The sequence below is a fragment of the Morus notabilis genome, unplaced genomic scaffold (assembly GCF_000414095.1).
Source record: "Morus notabilis unplaced genomic scaffold, ASM41409v2 Scaffold604, whole genome shotgun sequence".
NCBI classification, from domain to species: Eukaryota; Viridiplantae; Streptophyta; class Magnoliopsida; order Rosales; family Moraceae; genus Morus; species Morus notabilis.
Window position 1 is genome coordinate 1 of NW_010362300.1, and position 25000 is coordinate 25000.

The following is a 25000-nucleotide window of genomic DNA, read 5'->3' on the forward strand; positions in this document are numbered from 1 at the left end:
AACAGTTTTGGTACTTAATAATTGTTTGGTAGGAGAGAAAAGAGGAGGGCATCAATTGGGTTAGGGATTTGAACAACTTTTAAATACCCCAATTTTAATCTCTCCATATTAGAAGGAAATCTATTCTAAACACAATAATTCTTTCCTTTTCAATTTCTTTTCAACTAACCAAAAGCCTAAAGCTGTAGATTTAAAATGGTTTAGAGCAATGGAAAGCAAAATTAGGAAACATAACTTCGACATGATTTCAAATTTTTTCTGTTTCGGATTTCTTATTCTATCTGCAGTATTGGAACATTTTGATCAACTATGATGTCAATATTTCAAATACACATCTCCCTATTACATTAGTTAATGACTAATGTGGCTATTTATAGCTCACGCACAAAACAATAACAAAATATTCGCCTAAGACAAACGACATAAATACTAATAACAAGACAAAACTAAATTACGACAGCTTATTTTAAAATCTTCCTACATAAGATGTTTGATGTGCAAGTACATATTTTGCTGCAGAAAGATAGCACAGGCGTTAAAGAGGCACTTGATCAGCTGAGTGAAGTTGGGTGGGCCAAAAAATGGAGTTCTCAGCCATATGTGTCACGTCGTATGGTCAGTCTCCATTACAAGTATGAAGTTCTGGGAAAGTGATATTCAAACACTACTAGCCACTTCTACAAAATTACCTACGCATATACATGTACACCAATTATGTATATTTGTTGGTCACTGCTAATTGCTTTGGATGCTTTTGTCCTATGTTATTACTTGGTTGGAGAAAACTCTCACTGTTGGTTGTCTCATCATTTGGGCGCAGACATCTCTCCGGGAGCTGACAACTCTCGGAATTAAAAACGCGGAAAATCTAGCAATCCCCAGTGTCAGAAATGATGTAAGTACTTGTTTCATTTGGAAAAGCCCTCAACATTCTAATTTCAATTATGTTTTCATCAAACCATAGATTAAGATTTGATAAGAATGTCAAGCTTCATATCAATTTAGTTTTTTGGATGTAAGGTTGAAACCAAATTGCCAACTTGTTATTGTAAAAATTTTTCACATAGCCAATGGGATTTTTTTCCTGATAGTAAGTCTGCAATTTTACAAAACAATGGAATTACAAAGCATTGGTTTAAAACTAGTGTTTATATATTCGATATCTTTCAGTGGTACAGGCGGCTTTTCTGTTCACAGTGGTTGGGACAACTGGATTCTTAGGTGTTCTTGCTGGCCAACTTCCTGGGGTAAATTGGAACATTCTTTATCCTTGAGTTTGTCTGCAATAAATAGTGCTTGTAAATGTATGTGTTAAAACATAAAAACTACTGTTGTCCCACTTCCTAACAGTTTAGCTTTTGGGATGGATTGGTAACTAATAGTATGCTTTTTCCTAGTTTTGGTTGAGCTCTTACTTCTTAGAGTGATGCATTTTTGGGTTCATGCCACTTCTGCAGGATTGGGGCTTCTTTGTGCCATACTTGACAGGGAGCATCTCTCTAATTGTCTTGGCTGTGGGCAGCGTTTCTCCAGGGTAAGAACAAATTCTAGATAACAAACGGTTTTCATCGGTCGATGTTTTTATTTGTTTTATTCAAGTGCTTACAAACATTTTTTTTTGCAAGATTTACCATTCTCTAGAACCACAAGTGACACTTCAATCTCTAAATTTTAGGCTTCTTCAAGCCGCCATCGATGGATTCTCATCTTTCTTTCCGGATTATCAGGAGAGGATTGCTAGACATGAAGCAGCTCATTTTTTAGGTACTCACATAATACTCATATATCAAACACAATGATCTCAATCTAGAACATTAATTTTCTGGAATGATGGTTAATTCCTTAAAAAGAAAATGTTGTCTTTGATGATTTAGTTGCTTACTTGCTGGGCCTACCAATTCTGGGATATTCTCTGGATATTGGAAAAGAGCATGTTAATCTCATTGATGAAAGGCTTGAAAAGCTGATATACAGTGGGCAGCTTGATACCAAGGAACTAGACAGGTATTATTATAATAATACTCATTAAAAATGCATCATTGCTTAATCACAACCCACTTATGTTGCAAATATATAGATGGATTTTATCCAACTCTGATAATTTCTCGTATTTACATGCAATATCTAGCCAAAAAATAAATAAATAAATAAATAAAGGAAGAAGAAAGAGCCTCAGCTTAAGTCTGCCATCGGCAAGGCAGCAAGTCACATTCTATTACTATGTATCACTAATTTGTAACTCCCCATTATCTAGTTTAGATTTCATCTAAACCTTGGATCTTTACCATTATATTCCCATTTCTAGGTTGCTTCATTTTTTTTTTTTTAATAAGCAAACTTCATTTCATTGAGAGAAAAATCAATTACAAAGGAAAGATGAAATCCTCTCAAAACAGAAAAGGGAAAAAAAAAAAAAAAAAAGGAAGACAAACCGTAGAAAATAAGAAAACTGAAAACAAAGACATTAACTCGCTATAACATTGATCCCTTTAGTTTAAGTTTAACACAATCAAGAAAAAATGAAAATCCTTGAAAATTTTACATAGCTGAAATAATTTAGCCTTTTCAAACAGGTACAATCATTGATTGCTAAGTAGCTTCAATTATCATTGATTGAGCAACATTAACCACGGTATGTTATTAGGTTGGCAGTGGTGGCAATGGCTGGACTTGCAGCAGAAGGCCTTAAATATGACAAAGTGGTCGGACAATCCGCTGATCTGTTCACTCTTCAGGTACATTACAATTACCGGCCTACCGCGCTTTTTGTCATTATACAACAACTTGAGTGATGAATGATAACCGCGTTTTCTTTTTGATGTTTTAGAGACTTATCAACAGAAGCAAACCACAGATAAGCAAAGAACAGCAACAGAATCTCACTAGATGGGCTGTAAGTATTGGAAGTTAAGCTTGTTTTTGGGCTTAATGTTAATTGAGTTTGATATTTTAGTTATTGGGTTTTGATCCAATTATCTAATTTAGACTACAATAAGCCCAAATTCTAGAAGGCACTTCTAGAATAATCATCAAATAATATCTAGATATTTTTAGATGAGAAAAATGTAGAGAGTTCTAGAAAAATAAGATATTTTGGAAGAGAAATCTAGAATAGTAGATATTTTGATGGAGAATTCTAGAGAATGAATTGTAATCATTAGATTAGAAATGTATTGACACAATCCTAGCCGTTGTTTGTAGAGGTGTTACTAGTATAAATAGGGTGAGTTCTTCCATTTTGTAACAAGCAAAATTTTTTTTTTTTTTTTTGAGAAGTAATAAAAGAGTCATCTTCCTCTTAAATCTCTAAGTTTTTCATCCTAGCCTCTTTTCTGGTTCTAAAAGTCTCCCATATCTCTAAGTAGATCTCCTATCCTCAACAACTCCTGTCCAGTCCGCATATGTAAAGACCTCTATGCTCCTATCTTCTCCCTTCTTGAAGAACAATCCTCGTCCAGGGATTCCCTTCAAATACTTCAGTATCCGATACATAGCTTCCAAATGCTCTTCAGTAGGAGAGTGCATGTACTGACTCACTGGAGACTTACTGCAAAAACTATATCAGGTATAGTATGAGACAAGTAGATAAGTCTCCCGACTAAACGTTGAAAGCGGCTCTTGTCTACAGGACTACTATCCCCCACACCTTCCTTTTTTTTTTGTTTGGTTCTACATGAGTTTCTACTGGTTTGCAACCCATCATTCCAGTTTCCTTCAAGAGGTCTAGCACATATTTTCTTTGCGAGATTAAGATACCACTTCTATTTCTGGCAACTTCCATTCCAAGAAAATACCTGAGACTTCCAAGATCTATAATCTCGAACTCTTCTGCCAACTTCCTTTTTAAGCATTTCCTCTTCTTCAAGATTATTTCCAGTTAGGATAATGTCATCAACATATACAATCAACATCGTAACCTTATCATCCTTATGTACATAGAAGAGTGTGTGATCACCTCCAGTCTGCTTGTATCCCTGATCTTTAATTACCTTAGTAAATCTATTAAACCAAGCTCGCGGTGAATGCTTTAGGCCATATAGGGATTTCTTTAATCTGAACACTTCTTCAAATTTTCCATCTTTATTGAATCCAAGTGGTAGTTCCATATAAACCTCTTCTTCTAAATCGCTATTTAAGAATGCATTTTTAACATCAAGTTATTGTAATGGCCAATCTAAGTTTACTGCTAGGGATAACAAGACTCGAAAGTATTGATCTTGGCCACTGGTGCAAAAGTCTCCTGATAATCTATCCCGTAAGTCTGTGTCTACCCCTTAGCCCCCAACCGTGCATTATATCTCTCAATTGAACCATCTGCTTTATACTTGACTGTAAACACCCACTTGTACCCAACTGCAATCTTATCTTTTGGCTTTTTTACAATATCCCACGTACCATTCTTCTTCGAAGCTTCCATTTCTTCCAAAACAGCATTTCTCCATTCGTCCTTTCCCGTTGCCTCCTGGATGTCTCTCGGTATCTCTATACTCGCCAAATTCATCACCAAGGCCTTCATTGAACCTGATAGATGGTCATAGCCTACATAATTGGCTATAGGATATTTAGTGCAGGACCTAGCACCTTTTCTCAGAGCGATAGGAACATCTAAGTCACTCAGCTCCTCATCAAGACTGAGTTTTAAATCAGATTCTTGGTGGTGAAGATCCTTCTAGCTTTCTACAACTTTTTGGTTCTTCCTGCGTGAATAGGTTAGATCAAATGGTTGCAGACTTTGCTTTTGCATTTTAGATGTTGGATTTCTAGGATTTTGGGCTTCTGTGACTGTGATGGATTGTGAAAGATCACCTAATTATTCTGCAGATGTGTTCGGCGGATCAGAAACATGTGACTTAGGGCTTGACAGGGTAATTTCCAGATTCTCAGTGGGATTTTCTATTGTAGTGCTTGGGAAGTTCTCATATTCAAAACCAGGAATATCTAAAAGATTTGAGCTAGGAAGGTTTTCAACCTTTTTACCATGATTCTCTATTTCAGGGGATGTTTCATGGAGATTAGAATCCTTCTGATCTAGGTTTGTAATCTCTGGAGGTGGGGTGACATTCTAAAAAAACTCCCCAGACGAAGACAAACATTTAAGGTCCTGACCCTTCTGATATTTAGGCTTCTCCCAAAAATTATCTTCCCATATTTTCTCCCCCTGAAGGAAATTTTTGGTGAAAGACGGTTGGTTTTCAAAATAGGTGACATCCCTAGTCATAAAATATTTCCTTTTCTCTAAAGAATAACATCTATACCCTTTTTTGGTCGCAGAGTATCCCAGAAAATACATTTATGAGCTCTAGGATCTAATTTCCCATGGTTAGGATCTAAGTTATGGACAAAGGCCACACAACCAAATACTTTTAACTCGAGGGAAGATGGAATCCTAAGCTTTGGGTAGTACTTATATAGGGACTTTATGGGAGTTTGAAATTTGAGAACTCGTGACGGTACCTTATTTATCATGTAGGTTGTAGTCAGAATTGCATCACCCTAAAAACGCTTAGGAAGATTCGCTGTGAACAATAAGGACCGGGCAACTTCTAGAAGATGACGATTCTTTCTCTCGGCCACCCCATTTTGTTGTGGTGTGTCTACACATGAACTTTGATGGATAATCCCATTTTCCTTCACAAATTCCCCTAAACTGGCATTACAAAATTCTGTGCCATTGTCAATTCTTAAGAATTTAATATTCTCATCAAATTGTGTTTTAATCATGGTGTGAAATTCTTTGAAAACATTCCCAGCTTCAAAATTTTCCTTTAGGAGATAAACCCAACAAACCTGTGTGTGATCATTGGTAAAGGTTATGAACCATTTTTTATTAGTGAGACTCAAAACATGAGAAGGTCCTTACAGGTCACTATGAATAAGAACAAATGGTTTTGATGCACGATATGGTAAAGGATAAAAATGGACACGAGTGTGTTTTGCTAATTGACAAACTTCACATTGAAATTTTTCATTACTCTTGAACAAGGAAGGAAACAAAAATTTCAAGTAAGGAAAACTAGGATGTCCTAATCTATAATGCAATAACATAATTTTTTGAGTTCTGGAAAGAGAATTGCTTGCAACCATTTGAGCTTTCCCATTACCACTAGATTTCTCCTCAAAGTAGTATAGTCCATCAAGCTCCTCAGCACTGCCAATCCTCTTCCCCGATAATCGGTCCTGAAAAATACAAACATATGGCAAGAATGTTACTTCACAATTCAAGTCTTTGGTAATTTCACTAATGGACAAAAGATTGAAGTTCAGATTTGGCACATGAAGGACCCCTTTTAATGTGACATTGGGTCCAATTTTTATTGTCCTTGTACCAGCTACCACGAAAGAGGTTCCATCAGTAATCTGCAGTTTGCGGTTTCCAGCGCTAGGAGTGTATGTGGTGTACAGCTTTGCACACCCAGTCATATGGTCTGTTGCCCCTGAGTCAATAATCCACAGTTCTTCCTTTTCTACCAAGCCACGAAAAACAGTTAGTGCTTTACCTCTATGAGTCATAAAAGAGGATGAGTGGGACGATGATTGTGTTAACATCTGCCTTAGTTGTTCCATTTGCTCTTTAGAAAAAACGGGTGCTGCAGTGGCTGGTTCTTCTTGATTCTTCTCGATGGCTGCTTGAAATCCCTTTCCTTCACGTCCACGGTTCTGGGGTGCCTAATTTGCCGGCTTGCCATGTAGTTTCCAGCAGTCCTTTTTGGCGTGGTATGGTTTTTTACAATGATCACACCACTTTTTATTAACTTTTTCTTTTCCTTGCTTCTCTTGTCCACAGACAACCAATGCAGAATTTTCCAAGATCTGCATATTTCTTCCGAGCATGACCCTCTTCCTTGATTCCTCTCTACGTACTTCTACAAAACTTTTCTCAATTTGCGGTAGGGGTCTCATTCCAAGCAGACGACCTCAGACTTCATCTAAGTCCTTGCTAAGTCTGGCAAGGAAGTCATATATTCGATCCTGATCAACCATTCTTCTATACATGACTGCATCATCAAGATCTTTCCACAAAGGGGATGAAAACAGGTCCAACTCTTGCCAAAGTCTTGTCAACTCATGATAGTATTGTGTGACATCACTCTCCCCCTGTTTCAAATTTCTTACCTTGTTCCTCAGTTCAAACATATGTGATGTATTCTCCAAATCAGAGTAAGCCAAATTGACTGCATCCCAAATCTTCTTGGCCATGGGAAACAGGATGTAGGTGTCCGCTATATTGTCTTCCATCGAGTGAATCAACCATGCCATCACCATAGAGTTTTGTGCTTCCCAATTCTCATACGAAGGATCTCTTGTTTTAGGTTGCGGAATTGTGCCATCCAAATAGCCTAGTCTTCCTTTTCCTCGTAAGACCATTAGAACCGATCGGGGCCACTTGAGAAAATTCTTTCCATTTAACTTGTGGGTGGTGATTTGAAGGGATAGATTATTAGAACTCTCGGGAACTGAAGTGACAGGTTGGGAGGCAACAATGGAAGCAATATTAGAGGTAGTTTGAGAGGACACTTCCCCAGAAACATCGCCTCCGCTTGCTCCAGTCAACGCACTTTTATATACTGCCATCTACAACTTGGAATTCCAGAACTCCTAGGCTTTGCATGCTTTAATATCATAAAGCAGGAATTCAAGGAGATGACAGAGGAAAAGAACAAACACTGCTTATTTTATTCTCATACGTTTAACCTCTACATAAGTCTCTTTATATAGGAGAGACCGGCTGGTTAAATAAGGAAAACAATAAAAGACAAATCACAGAGAATAAAACATCATAAAACAGCTAATTCTTAGTCTTTAGGAATATTCCTTTTTAATCAGCTACAAATCCTCCTATACGACTACAAATCCTCCTCCAGAATTAACCTATATTCGGTAACACAACTATTGAGCTCTTTACAAGCCTATGGAGAAAATAAAAAGAAGAAATATGAGGTTGACGAAGACCTACTCAAGGTGTAGCTCAACTCCAAAGAAGAGGAAGAAGACGTTGGCAATGAAAGAGGACGAGGTGGAAGAGGTCGTGGCTGAGGAAGAGGTCATAGGCGAGGAAGAGAAGGAAGATGAGGCTTCAACAACTGCTATGAGAATGAGAACCAAAAAGAAAGCTCAACAAGAGGTCGTGGAAGAGAAAGCTCGTGGTCAAGGCATGACAAGTGTCAAGTCAAGTGCTACAACTGCCATAGATTTGGTCATTATGCCTCGGAATGTAGAGCTATCAAAAATAGAGTTGAAGAAAACGCTAACTACACTAAAGAAAGAATTGAAAGAGATGGCACTTTGCTGCTAGCATACAAAAACCATGACAAAGGCAAAGAGAATACATGGTATCTAGACACAGGTGCAAGCAATCATATCTGCGGAAGGAAAAACTTGTTCGTGGAGCTTGATGAGTCAGTGAGAGACAACGTGTCTTTCGGAGATGAGTCGAAGGTAGCTGTAAAAGGTGAAGGTAACATTCTTAACCCGTTAAAGAGTAGAAACCACCGGTTTATTTCCAACGTCTATTATGTGCCGAATATGAAGAGCAATATCTTGAGTTTGGGACAACTCTTAGAGAAAGGTTATGACATTCACTTGAAAGAAAATAACCTTTCTATAAGAGACAATGTCGGTAACATGACTGCTAAGGTCCCAATGTTAAGAAATAGAATGTTCTTGCGCAACATTCAAAACGATGTCGCGAAGTGCCTCAAGGCGTGCTACAAAGATTCGTCTTGGCTTTGGCATTTAAGGTTTGGACACCTTAACTTCGGAGGACTAGAGTTGCTCTTTGAAAAGAAGATGCTGAGAGGCTTACCTTCCATTAATCATCCTAACCAGTTGTGTGAAGGGTGCCTATGTGGGGAAGTAATGCAGGAAAAGCTTTCAAAAAGAAGCAACTTCAAGAGTGCAGAAGCCACTGGAGCTTGTACATACAAACGTGTGTGGACCAATGAAGCTGAACTAAATCAGAATTTTTTGGAGTATTTAAGAAATTCAAAGCAGCAATAGAGAAAGAAAGTGGAATTAAAATTAAGGCCATGCGATCCGATCGAGGAGGCGAATTCACTTCTAAAGAATTTCAAGAATTTTGCGAACAAAATGGCATTCATCGACTGCTGACAGTTCCGAGACCCCCCAGCAAAATGGAGTGGTAGAAATGAAGAATCGAACCATCCTTGACGTGGCATGGAGTATGCTCAAAAGCAAGATAATGCCAAAGGAGTTTTGGGTAGAAGCTGTAGCAACAACAGTTTACTTATCCAACCGTTCACCTACGAGGAGTGTATGGGAAAAGACACCAGAAGAAGCTTGGAGTGGAAGAAAGCCTAGGATTTCCCACCTCGGAGTGTTTGGTAGCATCGCCTACGTACATGTGCCAGATGAAAAAAGAACCAAGTTGGATGATAAAAGTGAAAAATTTATCTTTATCGGTTATGACTCAAATTCAAAAGGATACAAGTTGTACAATCTAAAAACTAGAAAGACTATCATTAGCCGAGATGTGGAGTTCGATGAAAAAGGAGAATGAGACTGGGGCCCACATGATGAAGACTGCAATTTTTGTCCTTACTTTAAAGAGAAAGATATGGAGCAACCAAGGAAGGAACAAGACAAAGAGGAGCCTACTACCCCACCAACTTCACCAACTCCAAGTACTCAAGGAGATTCATCGCCATCATCTCAAGCAAGTGAAAGAGAGCCACGCTTTAGAAGCTTGCAAGATCTTTACGGGGTAACTGAAAATCAAGACAATCTTACTCTCTTTTGTCTCTTTGCCGATTGCGAGCCTATGACTTTTCAAGAAGCCGTGCAAAGTAAGAAGTGGAGGAATGCAATGGATGAAGAAATTAAGGCCATTGAGAAGAACGACACATGGGAACTAACTTCACTTCCAAAGGGGCACAAGGCGATTGGCGTGAAGTGGGTGTACAAAACAAAGAAGAATGCTAAGGGAGAAGTTGAGAGATACAAGGCAAGACTAGTAGCAAAGGGTTATAGTCAAAGAGCCGAAATCGACTATGATGAGGTATTTGCTCTTGTTGCTCGCTTGGAGACTGTAAGGCTAATTATTTCCCCAGTCGCCCAAAATAGGTGGAAGATTTTTCAAATGGATGTGAAGTATGCCTTCTTGAATGGAGTCCTTGAAGAAGAAGTCTAAATTGAGCAACCGTTGGGCTATGAGGTGAAAGGACAAGAAGACAAAGTACTAAAGTTGAAGAAGGGCCTTTATGGGTTAAAGTAAGCACCGGGAGCATGGAATCGCCGAATCGACAAGTACTTTTAAGGTAATAACTTTGCAAAATGTCCTCATGAGCATGCCCTCTATGTCAAAGTCAAAGGAGAAGATGTCTTGATCGTGTGCTTGTACGTGGATGATTTGATCTTCACAGGAAGCAATGCAAGTATGTTTGAAGAGTTCAAGAAAGCAATGACAAAAGAATTCGAGATAACTGATATTGGTCTTATGTCCTACTACCTTGGCATAGAAGTCAAACAAGAGGAAGACGGAGAAGGTTATGAAAAGAGATGCTGAAGAAGTTCAAGATGGATACCTGCAAGCCCATAAACACCCTAGTGGAGTGTGGAGTTTAAGTTAACGAAGTATGACGAAGGAGAAAGAGTAGATCCAAATTTTTTCAAGACTTTGGTTGGAAGTCTACGTTACTTGACCTGCATTAGACCCGACATTCTTTTTGTAGTTGGGCTCGTTAGTCGCTACATGGAGATTCCAGCAACCACCCACCTGAAGATTGCTAAGAGAATTCTTCATTATCTCAAAGGTACAATTGACTTTGGCTTATTTTATTCATCATCTAATAATTACAAGCTTATTGGATATAGCGATAGCGATTGGGCTGGAGACATGGACGACAGAAAGAGCACCACGGAGTTTGTGTTCTTCATGGGAGACACTGCTTTCACCTGGATGTAGAAGAAGCAACCTATTGTCACCCTCTCCGCCTGTGAAGCTGAGTACGTAGCAGTCACGTCATGTGTTTGTCATGCAATCTGGCTTAGGAACTTGTTGAAGGAGCTAAGCATGCAACAAGAAGAGCCCACTAGCAATCGTGTGGATAATAAGTATGCAATGGCATTAGTAAAGAATTATAGGGTGCGTTTAGAACTCGTTCCAAAATGATTTTGTTTTTTATATGAAAATGGAAATGAAAACGTTTTCAATCTCAGACAGAAATCATTTTTGAGAATGCATTTGGTAGTTCTATCAATATATTATTTTTAGTATAAAAAAATCTATTAATGTCTCTATCTCTGCTCAAGAGAGGAGAAAACGGAAACAAAAAATGAAAAACGACTAAAAGTCGTTTTTCATTTCTCTCCTATTTTACACTAAACCAAAAAATCGTTTTTATTTCTGTTTTTTATCTTTAATTGTACCAAACGTTGTTTCTCTCCCGTTTTCATTTTTTCTTTCTTGAAAAATGTAAAAATAAAAATAACTCCAAATACAGCAATAGTCTTCTATAATAGAAGCAAGCATATTGATACGCGCTATCACTACATAAGAGAATGCATTGCAAGAAAGGAGGTACATGTGGAGTACTTGAAGACTCAAGATTAAGTGGCAGATATTTTCACTAAGCCTCCCAAGGGTGAAGACTTTATCAAATTGAGAAGTTTGCTTGGAGTGGCAAAATCAAGTTTAAAGGAGGGTGTTGGAAGTTAAACTTATTTTTGGGCTTAATGTTAACTGAGTTTGATATTTTAGTTATTAGGCTTTGATCTAATTATCTAATTTAAACTACAATAAGCCCAAATTCTAGAAGACACTTCTAGAATAATCTTGAAATACTATCTAGATATTTTTAGATGAGAGAAATGTAGAGAGTTCTAGAAAATAAGATATTTTAAAAGAGAAATCTAGAATAGTAGATATTTTGATGGAGAATTCTAGAGAATAAATTGTAACCATTAGATTAAAAATGTGTTGACACAATCCTAGCCGTTATTTGTGGAAGTGCCACTAGTATAAATATGGTGAGTTCTTCCATTTTGTATCAAGCAATTTTTTTTTCTTTGAGAAGTAATAAAAGAGTCATCTTTCTCTTAAATCTCTAAGGGTGTATTCGGCAGCCTCAAAACTCAAAAAAAGACAACTTGAGTTCTAACTTTATTCAAGTTCATGTTCTTTTAAGTTTGAACTCGAATTTGAACTCGAGTTTGGGACTAAAACTCAAGTTCAAGTTTTTCCTTCAACTCGAGTTCAAAACTCGAACTCAAATTAATGAACAGTATTTTTTATATTCTTAAAAATGCTATAACTTTTTCGTTTTAATCTTGATTGAGATGATTTTTTTTATGCGCTGACAACGAAAAGACGAATAAAACCCTACCTATATACCCTATTAAAATTTTTCATCACCATTGAGTTTTTATTAAAATACTATCTAAATACAAATTCAAGTTTTGACTCACTCAAACACAAACTCAAAAAAGATTCTTATCTCAAACCATAACTCAAATGTACACAACCAAATACAAACTCAAGTTACAACTTTAACTCAAGTTATAACTCAAATTCAACTCAAAAACTACACTCAAATCACACTCCAAAAGAACAGGCCCTAAGTTTTTCATCCTAGCCTCTTTTCTAGTTCTAAAATTCTCCCATATTCAACAGTAAGTTCTTCACAACCTACATATATGGCCGATTTTTTAGTCTTTCATTCATGTTGAGGAAACTGCTATCCGACTTTCTCAAGTTCTTGATTATTTGGTAAGAAATGTAGAGGGAAATTTGATTTTCTGTATTTTAGATTTCTGATTTTGGTTATTGGTATTGCAGGTCCTGTTAGCTGGATCTCTCCTAAAGACTAACAAGGATTTGCATGAGGCCCTCATAACAGCAATGTCACAGAAGGCTAATGTTGTGGAATGCATTGAAGCTATTGAGAAAGCATCTTAATTCTACAGCTATTGAGACTCAGAGATCATCAGATTTGCATAATAATTTTTTTACTTCCACACTTAAATTACCTTTAATTTGCAGTGACTTTTAATACTATTTCCTGCCCGCAAGACCAGAAAGCTATTTGTTTATTTAACTTCTTTTTCTGTATACTAATTTTGATATGTACGATGCACGTATTGAGTGTAATTGAAGTTTTTATAATGTAAAATACGAACAATAATATGCAAAAAATTGAAAAATAGAAGAGAAATTTACCAGAGATCTAGGAGAGTACACATTGTAAATGGTAGGTTTATCCTAACATAAATTGCAGACTTACTCCATCATAAGATGTAAATTTTAACCGCTCACACACAAGCAGATATAGAAGATACGCTAGTTTAAATCAGCAGGTTACTTTTAATCATACAAATACATGAAAGATGAAACATTCTAAATTATAAGATGAAAAATTATAAATTATAAGATGAAAAAGTAAAAAATAAAATAAAGGAATTGGCACTTGAAAGGAAAGAAAAGATATATAAAATAACAAAATAATAATTTTATGATATACATAAGAGTTAAAACTTAAAATAACGAAAATTATAGTAAATAGTAGAATTTTGAAACTAAATTAAATAAATAGTGCATATTTTAAAACCATTTGAAGTAAATAACAGTTTATCATGTAAATATTTCATTTACGATTAGTAAAAAATAATTTACGTGGAATAAAAATCTTTTTACTAGTTATAAATGAAACATTTATGCGGTAAACTGCTATTTATTTCAAATATTTTTAAAATCTACTATTTACTTAATTTTATTTCATAAATATGCTATTCACTACACTTTTTCTTAAAAAGAAAAACATAAAACACCTAAGACTCACTGTTTTGGACTACCAATATAGGATGAACAATAGTCTCATATCCACTCATTTGTATATTTAGGATTTATGATAAGGATCTAGGATTTGGGATTTAACAGGCAAGGAAAACAAAAAATAAAGAAAGAAAAAGTTAAAAGAGAAAAAAAAAATGCACCAAAAAGGCTAAAAAAACAAAAGAAAAAAATGAGAGTTGAAAGCAAAGGAAAAAAAAAAAAAAGAAACAAAGAAAATAGGGAAAAAAAGAAGAGAGAGAAGCATGTGAATAGTACCCGTTCTATATATTTAGCATTGCAATAAAAGTAACATATATTTTGAAAGAACAGAATGAGAATTACAATAAAAAGCAAGAAAAGTAACATATGATTCCATTATGTTATTGATAATACGTGTTGCTTTTTTATTTTAAATATATGAAAATAAAAGAAAAATAGGAAACAAGAAAATAAAAAACTAATTAAAGAACCCAAAAAAAAAAAAAAAAAACTAAAAACAAACGGGTCGTTTTGGACGACCAAAAAATGAGTAGGGAGCCAAGAACCAAACTTTTGTATATTAGGAAATAGATTGTGAATTTTTAGTGATCAATTGTACTCTTACATCTTGTGATGGTTCGCAATGTCTAGGATCAATTTTTAATTGAGAACTGGATCATTTCGTGTTGGTTCACAATTCTTTTTTAATTTTTTTGAATTTACAATTCGATCAATGGTTTAGGGTACGTTTAGTATCACTTTTTTAAGTTTTAAAATCTCCGCGGGCACAAAAATATATAAAAGAAAAAAGAGAAAAAAAAGGTTTTCAGAAATCTTGACTAAGCCTACACAACTAAAACGCTGCCAACTCCAATTACAACTCCTTATAACATGAGTTTTCATGCACTGAAAGCTAAATACTAATCCTAATCCAACTCTAATTAAACAATTCGTTGCCTAGTTAAGCTCTACTACGCGAGTGATCATCTAGTGCCTATATATATGTATATATATTTATATATGTATGTGTGTGTGTATATATGTATAGCATGAACATCAGTCAACTCCTAATTAACGTGAATAGTTTTCATGCATAGAAAACCAAATACCAATCCAACTCTAATTAAGCAATATTTAGTTTCCTTGTCAAACTCTACTATACGAGTGACTTCCTCTGTACACATGTATTGTACATGAACATCAGAATCTAGGGCTTTCGCCACAATTTCTCTCAAAATACTTCTTGCTCTAAAAATCTGAAAAACATGAACATAGTTACAAAGAACAGCATGATGAAGAAACGTGAAGTTGAAGCAGAAAACGTTAATGAAGAGCGTCCTTGCAAGAGAATGAAGACAGATATCGAGAAAGAGGGTTTGTGGATGATTTCATCGGCATTCTACATACCCAAAGACGAGCCGCTGAAGCCTCAAGGAGAAGATGCCCACTTCATCGCGGAGGAGGAGCAGACGATCGGAGTGGCCGACGGCGTTGGTGGCTGGGCCAAACACGGCATTGACTCCGGCGAATATGCGCGAGAACTGATGAAGAACTCAATGACAGCAGTCCTCGGAGAGGGCAAAGATGATGGATCAGTCCAAGTCGATCCTAAAAGGGTTCTGCATGAGGCTTTCTCCAAGACCAAACTCCCAGGGGCCTCAACTGCTTGTATTCTGACACACAAGGACGGCGTCTTGCGCGCCGTTAACGTCGGAGACAGCGGCTTTATGGTATTCAGAGATAGAGAGTTGTTGTACGCATCGCCGACTCAGCAACGCCATTTCAACTGTCCGTATCAGCTTGGGAATGCGCAGAAAAGCGACCGCCCCGACTGCGCTATGGAGATGGAAGCGGAAGTGGTGGAGGGAGATCTGATAGTGATGGGAACCGACGGGTTGCTCGACAACATGTTTTCGTCGGAAATCGAGGAGATCATCGAGAAATTCGAGACGGAGAAAGAAGAGAGAGTACTGCAGGACTTGGCTTGGAAGATAGCAGGTGCGGCTTGTAAAAATTCGCTGAGCACGTGTTATGTTAGTCCTTTTGAAATAGCAAATACAATGGAGGGAAGAGAGTATGGAGGAGGCAAAGTGGATGACATTATGGTCATCGTTGGCAAAATCGTTCGACACTCTGATCTGAAGATGTGCACGTTCTCAAAGGTATATATATATATATATATATATATATATATATATATATATATATGTGTGTGTATATGTATTATAAGTTGGTCATTATCAATATCCCTTTTCTTCATGTTTTTGTTTGTGCGTTGAGGTTATTGTTTATTTGGTTTTTGGGTATTCTATAGCGTGCTGGTCATTTATATCCTCTCTTTTTTTTTTTTTGTTACTTTTAGCCTGTTTTCTTATTGCTTTGTTAAGAATTTTGGAGACGATAACATGCAAATGATTGGTAGTTTGTTACTCTGTCATGATTAAGGAACCTAGCTAGTCATCTATGTGTGTATATAATAACCGATGTTTGGCTGGTAAAAGCAGTGTGTTATAATATGTAGTGTTTTGTTTCGAAATTCTTATTTTGTAGCTTTAGCCTGTGATGATCTTTTATTATCTATTGCAGGATTCTTTTCCCCAGTAGTTTGGAGAGCTCAAGATTCATCGCGGAGATGGCAAAGGATCGATCTTTGATGTTGGAGTTCTTCAAGAAAAAATCACCAGGATCATGCACTCTTTTTCCCTTGTTAGGATTTTTTTACCCTTGAGGGTTTTTACTTGACAAGGTTTTAACGAGGCCTCTCCCTATAAGGATGAGTAGATCCAAAAAGGTGTTTTTTTCAAATTTATTTTGATAGGCTGATTGTTAGTTCAAGCCTTTTATGTTTTTCATAATTGTAGATATAAACCTTTTGTTGTTGACGTTCAATTCATTATTATTTGGATTAAAGAAATAAGTAAAGTCTTATTGCAGCGGATGGCTTTATAAAATGTTATTATCTCGATGAAATCAGTTACGTTGTGAGCTTCAACACGCAAAACATCAGGCAGACAATTCCGAAAGAAACGAGAATGATACAAAAAGAATAATTAACTTGGAACAAACTAGGAAAAGAAAAGGGGAAACTACTTTTGATTAATTCTTACACATATTTAATCAGTTAGCAAAACATGAGTGTTCTTTTATATGGTCTGTGGTTCCACAAAGATCCTGTGTTGATTTATTGTATAAACTAGACAATACCTTTGCTTATTTTCCGAGTTTCAATAGAGTTTAGAGAGGCCGAAAGGAAAACAAACTCTAAGCTTACCTTAATTGAACAAAGTAGAATGAGAAGAAATTAGGCTCGTTTTGTTCAAATTGTTAATAAATTGAAATAGCTAACTAAATCCGCAGATCCAAGCCTTTCATATTAGTTGCATACAAGAAGGAAAAATCATGAAAAACAATAATGATAACATGAAAAATACTGAACAAATCAAAGGGAATGACATTTTATTTCACATAAATCACCATAATATGCAAACTTGTTTCAAGTTTAGTGGTTTATTTAAAAAAAAAAAAAAAAAAAAAAAAAAAAAAAAAAAAAAACACTTGATAAGGCTAATCTGCAATAAAACAAACTGGCTACTTCAAGAACAACTAATTCTCACTTAACTTACAGTCGCCCATACATAGATAGCAGATTTTTCAATTTCAAAGCTTCACCGTCCAGGCTATCAAAACTCAAGGAACGAGGTATCCTCCAACTCCAATTACCGAACTGTATTGAGTAAAAGGCTATAGTTAAACACTTAAATCCGAAAATATCTTCAAATCAGGTTAACAGATGAGGAAAATAAGCCAAAAACTGGTTTTTAACTCTAGGTGGGTGTATTCCTTGGAGCAATTCCATGTGTGAGGTAGTTGCAAAACAAGCGACTTTGAAATCAAAACAGGATAAAGACTATAAAGCATACAGAAGAAAAAAGAAAAAAATGGCTTTATTTCAGGAGAACGAGCAAAGTAAAAATAATTATGTATGGGCACCAACAGAAAAGTATAAAGTAATGAACAAAAGATATTATATACTCCGGAGAAGCCTTGCTCATGCAATCACGAGCAGTGTTTCAAATAAAATCCTGGGCACAAACAATTTCAAGAGCAGATATAGTTGATCTTTCTTCTCTGCTTGTTAGCCATTTCTCTAAAATATGAAATGAACTCATCATTTACCTGAGTTGCAGGAATGTTCATCCTCGCAGAATTCCCCAACCTAAGAATATCCTGCATAGGTATTATTGTGGTTCGGGCCACTGAAGATAGCGCAGCTTTGATAAGTTCCCATGAGATATCATCTTCGTTGGTAATTGACAGGTACTTCAGTACCTAAGGCAAGAATAGGATCACACTAAAATTAGAAGAAATGTCGAACCTTGCTTAACCATAGTCACGTTGAAATTAGAAATGTTAAAAAGGGTATGCAGTATCACCCACATTGGACTTCTCTTCTTCCGGCAAAATGTCCCACCAACCAAGGATCTGTAATGAAATAAACCGAAATTAGCAGGCTCTCTTTTGAAGTCTAAAAAAGAAGACAAGTTCAGCTGAGAGGTTACTACGGACATTATAAATGTCCTATGCTGTAACTTACAAAATAATGATTCCCCGTATATAATTTTCCAGCCAAACAAATTCAGTATATCAAAGTGTCAGACAGCCAATCATTAGGTAAAGATTCCATAGTGATTACCATATATGCACCGTGTCATGTAGCTTTTCAAATTAATCTCCATCAAAGATGAAAAAACTAGAAACAGGCCTAAAGAAAGAAGATGCAATGGAAGGACTAATACCGTGTCATTGTCATGAGTACCAGTGTACACAACTTGATTGGGTTCATGGTTATGGGGTAAATGAGGATTAGTAGCATCACTTCCGAAACCTGGACCAAGAAAGTATAAAAGAGCAGAAAAATCAAAGCATGAACACTCGAGTTGTTTTTTATGAACCATATGGCAGCAATATACTAAATTGGCACCAATTTACTACCAAATTGAAGGACAGCCATGCCAGGTGCCCCAATGGATTTCCTAAGCTCAATAACATCCTCGGTTATAACCCCCTGTCATATAAGTATAAAAACTGAGAATGTATCCAGCAAAAGCCAAAGTGAAAAAATGTGGATTAAGGTTATTTTTTGGAAGCATCATAAACGAGGATAGGTTCAAGACAGGGAAAAACATTTAGTTAAGAATTGGATTTCTTTCTTTCCCTTGATACCATACCAAATCTTCAGCTATTATATTAATCTTTCCAACTGCTCTGGAGATGGAATCAAATAACGATTTTCCAGGTCCTGCCTACTGTCACAAAAAATTTCATGATTTAATAATGGTATAATTAAGAAAAATCATAACTAGCTCTGACCAAGAAACTGACCTTCCATCGTCCAACCATTGCAACTTTTGCATCTGCTTAGATGAATATGTTAGTGCAACAACATAATGTACATGTCAAGCGAAAAATGCAAGAAACCTTAACTTGTGAATCTCACCAGAAGGTACAGCCCAGAAACCAGAAAATCCTCTGAAGTGGTCTATCCTGAATAAATCATACAGGTCCTGTGCACGTCGTAACCGACGTATCCACCATGAAAATCCATCTTTCTCCATTGCTTGCCAATTGTAAAGAGGGCTTTCAAGTCAAAACTCCTATAATCAGCAAGCCATGTAGCAGGAACAACAAAATATAGAAGTATTTTACATGAATTATGTAATAGCAAAAGACACAAGAAAGCTAGGAATGAAGATACAAGGAAAAAAAATATCAATCTGCAAGTCCAGATATCCATTATTGCTCCTGGGTTCACATTAAAATCTCTAGCAGTCAAAAAGGACCTACGCAGAACTCGTATCAAAACAGGAATTCATTTATAGGAGGGAAGACAATAACATTAGCTAATACAGAAGAGCAAAAACTTAAGGGTAAAAGTTAAAGAACCATGTTATTTCTAGATTGACATCTTTTGCTAAACAAGGGACCTAATAAATCAAGTTTGACAATAAATGCCTGCAAGTCCTTGAGGACTGGCTAGTGAGAACACAATCACATAGTATAGAGTGCTTAAGCAATATACATAATGATCCCAGATTAACTAACACAATTTGTGATAAAAATAAAAATAAAAAATAAAACACACACACTCAAACTTGTAGAAAAGGGATAGATAGAGTTTAAAAGCTGAAGTTCTTAACCTAGCTTCATTATGTATAACTTCGCAATGAAGAATATTCTAACATCAGATCAGAACATGCTCAGTCAGCATATCTGACAAACTACACTAATAGCATTTGACATGAGTACATAGGCATCTCGCATCCTCAAAAAATGGCTTTCTAGGGATCTTCCTAAAATCGTTTGAATTCAACCAAATTTTATCAAATGCATAGAATAGTATGCACCTGTCCCACAGCTGACCAGTTTCGCTGAAGGCATCAGGAGGAACACCACTAACAAGTAGAGGAAAACCATTCCTGTTCTGCAAGACAAATATGTAATTAGCATACACATGATGCAGGATAATTTAGAAGCACGGTTATAAGAATCTATCATCAATTGACATATTATTCACCAGCAAAAATTGTTTTCTGTTGGCCCAAACATCAGCACTGTGATAACCTACATAAATGGGCATGTCCCCCATTACATTAATTCCCTTCTCCTGTGCGTACTTCCGAACTTTCTGCCATTGCCTTTGGAACAAGAATTGTTGGGCAATGAATATGTCAATCTGTAAAAGTCATTTGCTTGAGCTGGTAGTATACAGGCTTCTAGCATCAATAAGGATGATGTATAGACATACAAGACAATAAAAAATTCCAAAGTTGTGTAAATCTTACAAAATCCTTTTTGCTTTGGTAGATGTTCTCCAACGCTGCAAGATGTCGATTTTTCAAAGGTTCAGGCCACTGGTACCAATTGAAGGTATTTAGACTGCAGTCAATTGCAGCAAAGTAAGCTGCATCTTCAAGCCAGCCTGAAACATTGCCAGACAAGAATTTACATGTGAAAGAGAAATGGCTGTCCCACACAAGAAAGCTACATATAAGCGCACTACATATTATATTTATTTAACAGTATTATTGCACGGCTGTAAAACTAAAATTCATACTGTAATTGTAGCAATGCATTATACAGCTAAAAACGCATTATACAGCTAAAGGATATAAAGATGTAAAAGTCTTACTTGATATATCAGGGTCACTGCGGAATTTTTCAAGCTGACTTTTAAGATCACCTTCACTCTGAATAAGTCTCTCAGCAGCCTAAGAAAACACAGGAGAAGATGCATCACTAACACTAACAGTAAATTCATTACTTCATGTAATGACAATCGCTTCAAAACAATTATACACTTGGAAAGAAATTGGTCAATTTTATGATATGTGCCAAGATTTGTCTATACATAGTACCCAATTCTCAGTCCGACAAAATACATATCAATCACACACATGTTGCAATTGATACCTTTTCTATTAAAGGATCCTTCATCTCTGCCACTGTTGAGAAGTTCACACGTTCAGCATCACTGAACAAATGAGTGACACAATTTAAGAATGCAATTCGATATAGAAAAGTATTTTGTCTAATTATTATGGGGTGTGGATACATAAACAATTCCTCACACTGGTTTTGGTAGCTCATCTTGTTTCAACAAGCCATCTTTAACAAGCTCTTCAAGGGAAATCAAAAGAGTGTTGCCACAATTTGCATCCTGAAATTGATCGCCAAAAACAGTTATCGACAATTGTGCCGCATGACAATGCAGAATGCCTAGTACAGCCTTCTTCATTTTTTAATGAAATTTCTTCTTGAGTGGGAAAAAAAATGCTACAGCCTAGAAACAAAAGGATTATCAATAGCAATGCAGAATCTTCTAGAATCCGCAAAAAAATGCTTATGGCAACCTTTTAGAAGCTGATCCAGAATTATCCAATCACAAAGTCCACAAAAAAATACCCAAAACAGAAACAAACGGTTTAAGGAACTATGTCACCTGGCCGGAGTAGGGAGAGCCCTCTTCATTAGCCCTCCTCCCTGGAGGAACAAGAGGAAGAACCTGAGAAAAATATACATTCAGTAACAGATTAACTTAAAAACAAAAAAACATGGAATTTGAAATAAGTTACATTTGTTCGTGTCACAAATCTAAGAAAGTTTAAGAAATCAATGCAGCAAGTAACATGGTATCACGAGAATAAGTAGATACAGAACCTTGAACCTTTACTGTTTCACGTTTACCAATTCCTCAACAGCCAAACAGAGCCTAAAGAACTTGATTTTTTTTTTAATCTTTTTTTCTTTAAATATAGTTTAAAGGACACAAAAATTTGATTTCTTTCCATTTACGCATGTTCTTATGGAAGAATTGCGGTATCACGAGAATAACTAGATAAAAAAAATTTACAATTTATTACCAATTCTCAGCAATCAAACAGAGCTAAAACAACTTTTTTTTAATAGTTTAAAGAACATAAAAATCGATTATTCTTCTAACGCATTTCTCGTGGAAGAATTGAGCATAAATTATTGTTTTTGCATATGGATCATATGATGTAAAACTTTCTCCGAAGCCAAACATAGCGCCAAGGAAATTAACGAGAACTAACTGGATCAAAAACTATACCTTCCAATCACCAATTTCACAGCAACCAAACAGAGCTTACAGAATCTAATATTTCACTTCTATTTTTGGCAAACTTAAACATAATAAATGATTTTCTCGGAAGCCAAACGGAGTTTAGAAAATTCACTCACCTGCCAAACAGAGCAACCAGCTTCATGTAGCCAATCAAGAAAACGGAAGGCCTCCTCTCCAAGATCGCCAATCCCGTAGGGTCCAAGAAACGACGTCGGGTGGAGCAGTACGCCGGCTCTTCTGCGATCGGAAGGATCCGGTTTCGGAAACAGGTCGCCGTAATCAAGAGGCAAATCCTCGCCTGCGCCAGGAAACGCCAAAGCGGCGTCGTGCTTGCATTGGCAGCGGAGGAGAGGAATTCGCGGTCGGACATGGACGCGAGAGAAGAAGAGTGACGAGGAGAGTGATGAGGAGGAATTGCAGACTCTGGAGGAGAGAGAAGAGGCAAGGAGAGAGAAAGACGGCGAGAGCGAGCCAGGGACGGCCATCTGCTATCGGAGATGAGAGAGAGAGAGAGAGAAAGAGAGAGTTTGCAGTAGTTGCTGGTGGAGTGTCAGTGGAAGGAGAAGGAGTACACGTGATTCGAGAGCTGATGTGGCGAGATTTCTGGAAGCTAGCGGATCAGAATCACATGTTGTTTTCTTGATTAATAATTACTTAATGGAAGTTAACCTAGGCCGTTATTTTAACTTTTTTTAGTACAATAAAATATTTTCACATAAAATTATATCTTAATATAAATTAAAAATTTAAATTAAAAAATTAAACGGATTCATAAATATAAATTTTTTAAAATTTTTTTAAGTGAACTACAATAAAATATTTTCACATAAAATTATATCTTAATATAAATTAAAAATTTAAATTAATAAATTAAACGGATTCATAAATATAAATTTTTTAAAATTTTTTTAAGTGAAATTTAATCATAAGTGATCTACACAAAATAATTTAAAATGCTTTTTAGTTGACTTTTTTTTACACTTTAATTTTGTATTTATTAAGTAATAAAAATAAAATATGACTGATTAAACATATTTTGGATCCGTTCACTTTGTTGATTCGAGTTTAGAATTTAAGTTTTTCTACAGTAAAAAACTCTCACAAGCAATCACATCTATCTTTTTTGTTACAGTAAAAAACTCTCACATAAAGTCACATCTCAACTCGAATCAGCGAAGTGAACGGGGCCTTTGAGTCTTCAAATTTTGTGGGGCTTTAATTTTGTGCCTTTATTTCTGTCAATGGGACAATGATGGATGCTAATAATTAGGGACAGCAGACGGATATGGGCGTAAAATTTTGGCGGGGACAAGGGAAGCTGCTTCCCCCCTTATGTATATCTAGGACCCGTTTAATTTATTAATTTAAATTTTTAATTTAAATTGATATGTAATTTTATATGAGAGTTTTAATGTAATAAAATGTTAGACGTAACTGTTTCTGAGAGTTTTTTACTGTAGCAAAATTTAAATTTTAAACTCAAATCGGTGAAATAAATGAGGATGTATTATGTGCTTTAGAATTGATATTCTTGTTAGGGAAAATCTAGACCAAACCTAAATTAATTACCGAGAACGAAAAATAATAAACAAAAATAAAAGTATAAATCAACATTAAGAATTTTATACAGGTTCGCTAATTTAGTTACGTTATGTATTTGCTGCTGCAGATTTCATTATAGTGTTGACAAAAAATCGAATACAGAAAAAGTCATTCAATCACTCTTATGTTTCTCTCACACTCAAAAGATGTTCCTTAGCCTCACACTCCAATTTTCACTCTAAAAATTTGTCACAATAAAATCCTATACTGACAAGTACTTAGAGAAAAAATGAAGAATTTACTCTTGAGAGTGCATAAGTCTGAATCTTTACCACTTACTCTTGATAAATACCATTTTATTAGTGTAATTATTTAACTAAAAAAATTATGAATAAAAATCTTAACTCATATAGTAAGTGAGGATGTATTATGTGCTTTAGAATTGATATTCTTGTTAGGGAAAATCTAGACCAAACCTAAATTAATTACCGAGAACGAAAAATAATAAACAAAAATAAAAGTATAAATCAACATTAAGAATTTTATACAGGTTCGCTAATTTAGTTACGTTATGTATTTGCTGCTGCAGATTTCATTATAGTGTTGACAAAAAATCGAATACAGAAAAAGTCATTCAATCACTCTTATGTTTCTCTCACACTCAAAAGATGTTCCTTAGCCTCACACTCCAATTTTCACTCTAAAAATTTGTCACAATAAAATCCTATACTGACAAGTACTTAGAGAAAAAATGAAGAATTTACTCTTGAGAGTGCATAAGTCTGAATCTTTACCACTTACTCTTGATAAATACCATTTTATTAGTGTAATTATTTAACTAAAAAAATTATGAATAAAAATCTTAACTCATATAGTTTTAAAAGATAGGGAGAAAGAGAAAAATAGGCCAAGACTTGAGATGAATTAAAATTAATAGGTCAATAGTTTACATAAGTTAATAAATAAGCCAAATTACTGTTTTCGTCTATAACTTGCCTGTTTATGAACCATAACTTGACAAGTTATTATCTATAACTTATCTGATTATG

General features: G+C 35.6%; 3 protein-coding genes across 4 annotated transcripts; 2 read left to right on the forward strand and 1 right to left on the reverse strand.

Moving 5' to 3' along the window:
- Positions 1-520: 520 nt before the first annotated feature.
- LOC21402974 lies at positions 521-13091 on the forward strand. Of its 2 annotated transcripts, none has more exons than XM_024167880.1 (9): positions 521-632; positions 821-895; positions 1179-1247; positions 1458-1534; positions 1676-1764; positions 1851-2004; positions 2645-2735; positions 2828-2893; positions 12794-13091. In XM_024167880.1, the coding sequence occupies exons 1-9, from the start codon at positions 582-584 to the stop codon at positions 12911-12913; spliced, it is 792 nt and encodes a 263-aa protein (XP_024023648.1). In that variant the 5' UTR covers positions 521-581; the 3' UTR covers positions 12914-13091. The 2 variants fall into 2 exon arrangements, with proteins under 2 accessions (XP_024023648.1, XP_024023649.1); XM_024167881.1 differs by having other exon boundaries at positions 1875-2004.
- A 1939-nt stretch (positions 13092-15030) lies between these two features.
- LOC21402975 (probable protein phosphatase 2C 55) lies at positions 15031-16369 on the forward strand. Its single transcript, XM_010101578.1, has 2 exons — positions 15031-15927; positions 16352-16369. The coding sequence occupies exons 1-2, from the start codon at positions 15031-15033 to the stop codon at positions 16367-16369; spliced, it is 915 nt and encodes a 304-aa protein (XP_010099880.1).
- Positions 16370-17292: 923 nt separating this feature from the next.
- Positions 17293-22989, reverse strand: LOC21402976 (4-alpha-glucanotransferase, chloroplastic/amyloplastic). The gene is made up of 16 exons (XM_010101579.2): positions 22526-22989; positions 21765-21827; positions 21394-21482; positions 21236-21296; positions 20955-21033; positions 20608-20744; positions 20340-20498; positions 20170-20246; positions 19263-19402; positions 19148-19179; positions 18994-19068; positions 18758-18830; positions 18562-18650; positions 18203-18247; positions 17942-18094; positions 17293-17489 (listed from the first exon to the last, which is right to left on the reverse strand). Exons 1-16 carry the CDS (start codon positions 22892-22894, stop codon positions 17385-17387), a joined length of 1746 nt encoding a protein of 581 aa, XP_010099881.1. The 5' UTR covers positions 22895-22989; the 3' UTR covers positions 17293-17384.
- Positions 22990-25000: the final 2011 nt, after the last annotated feature.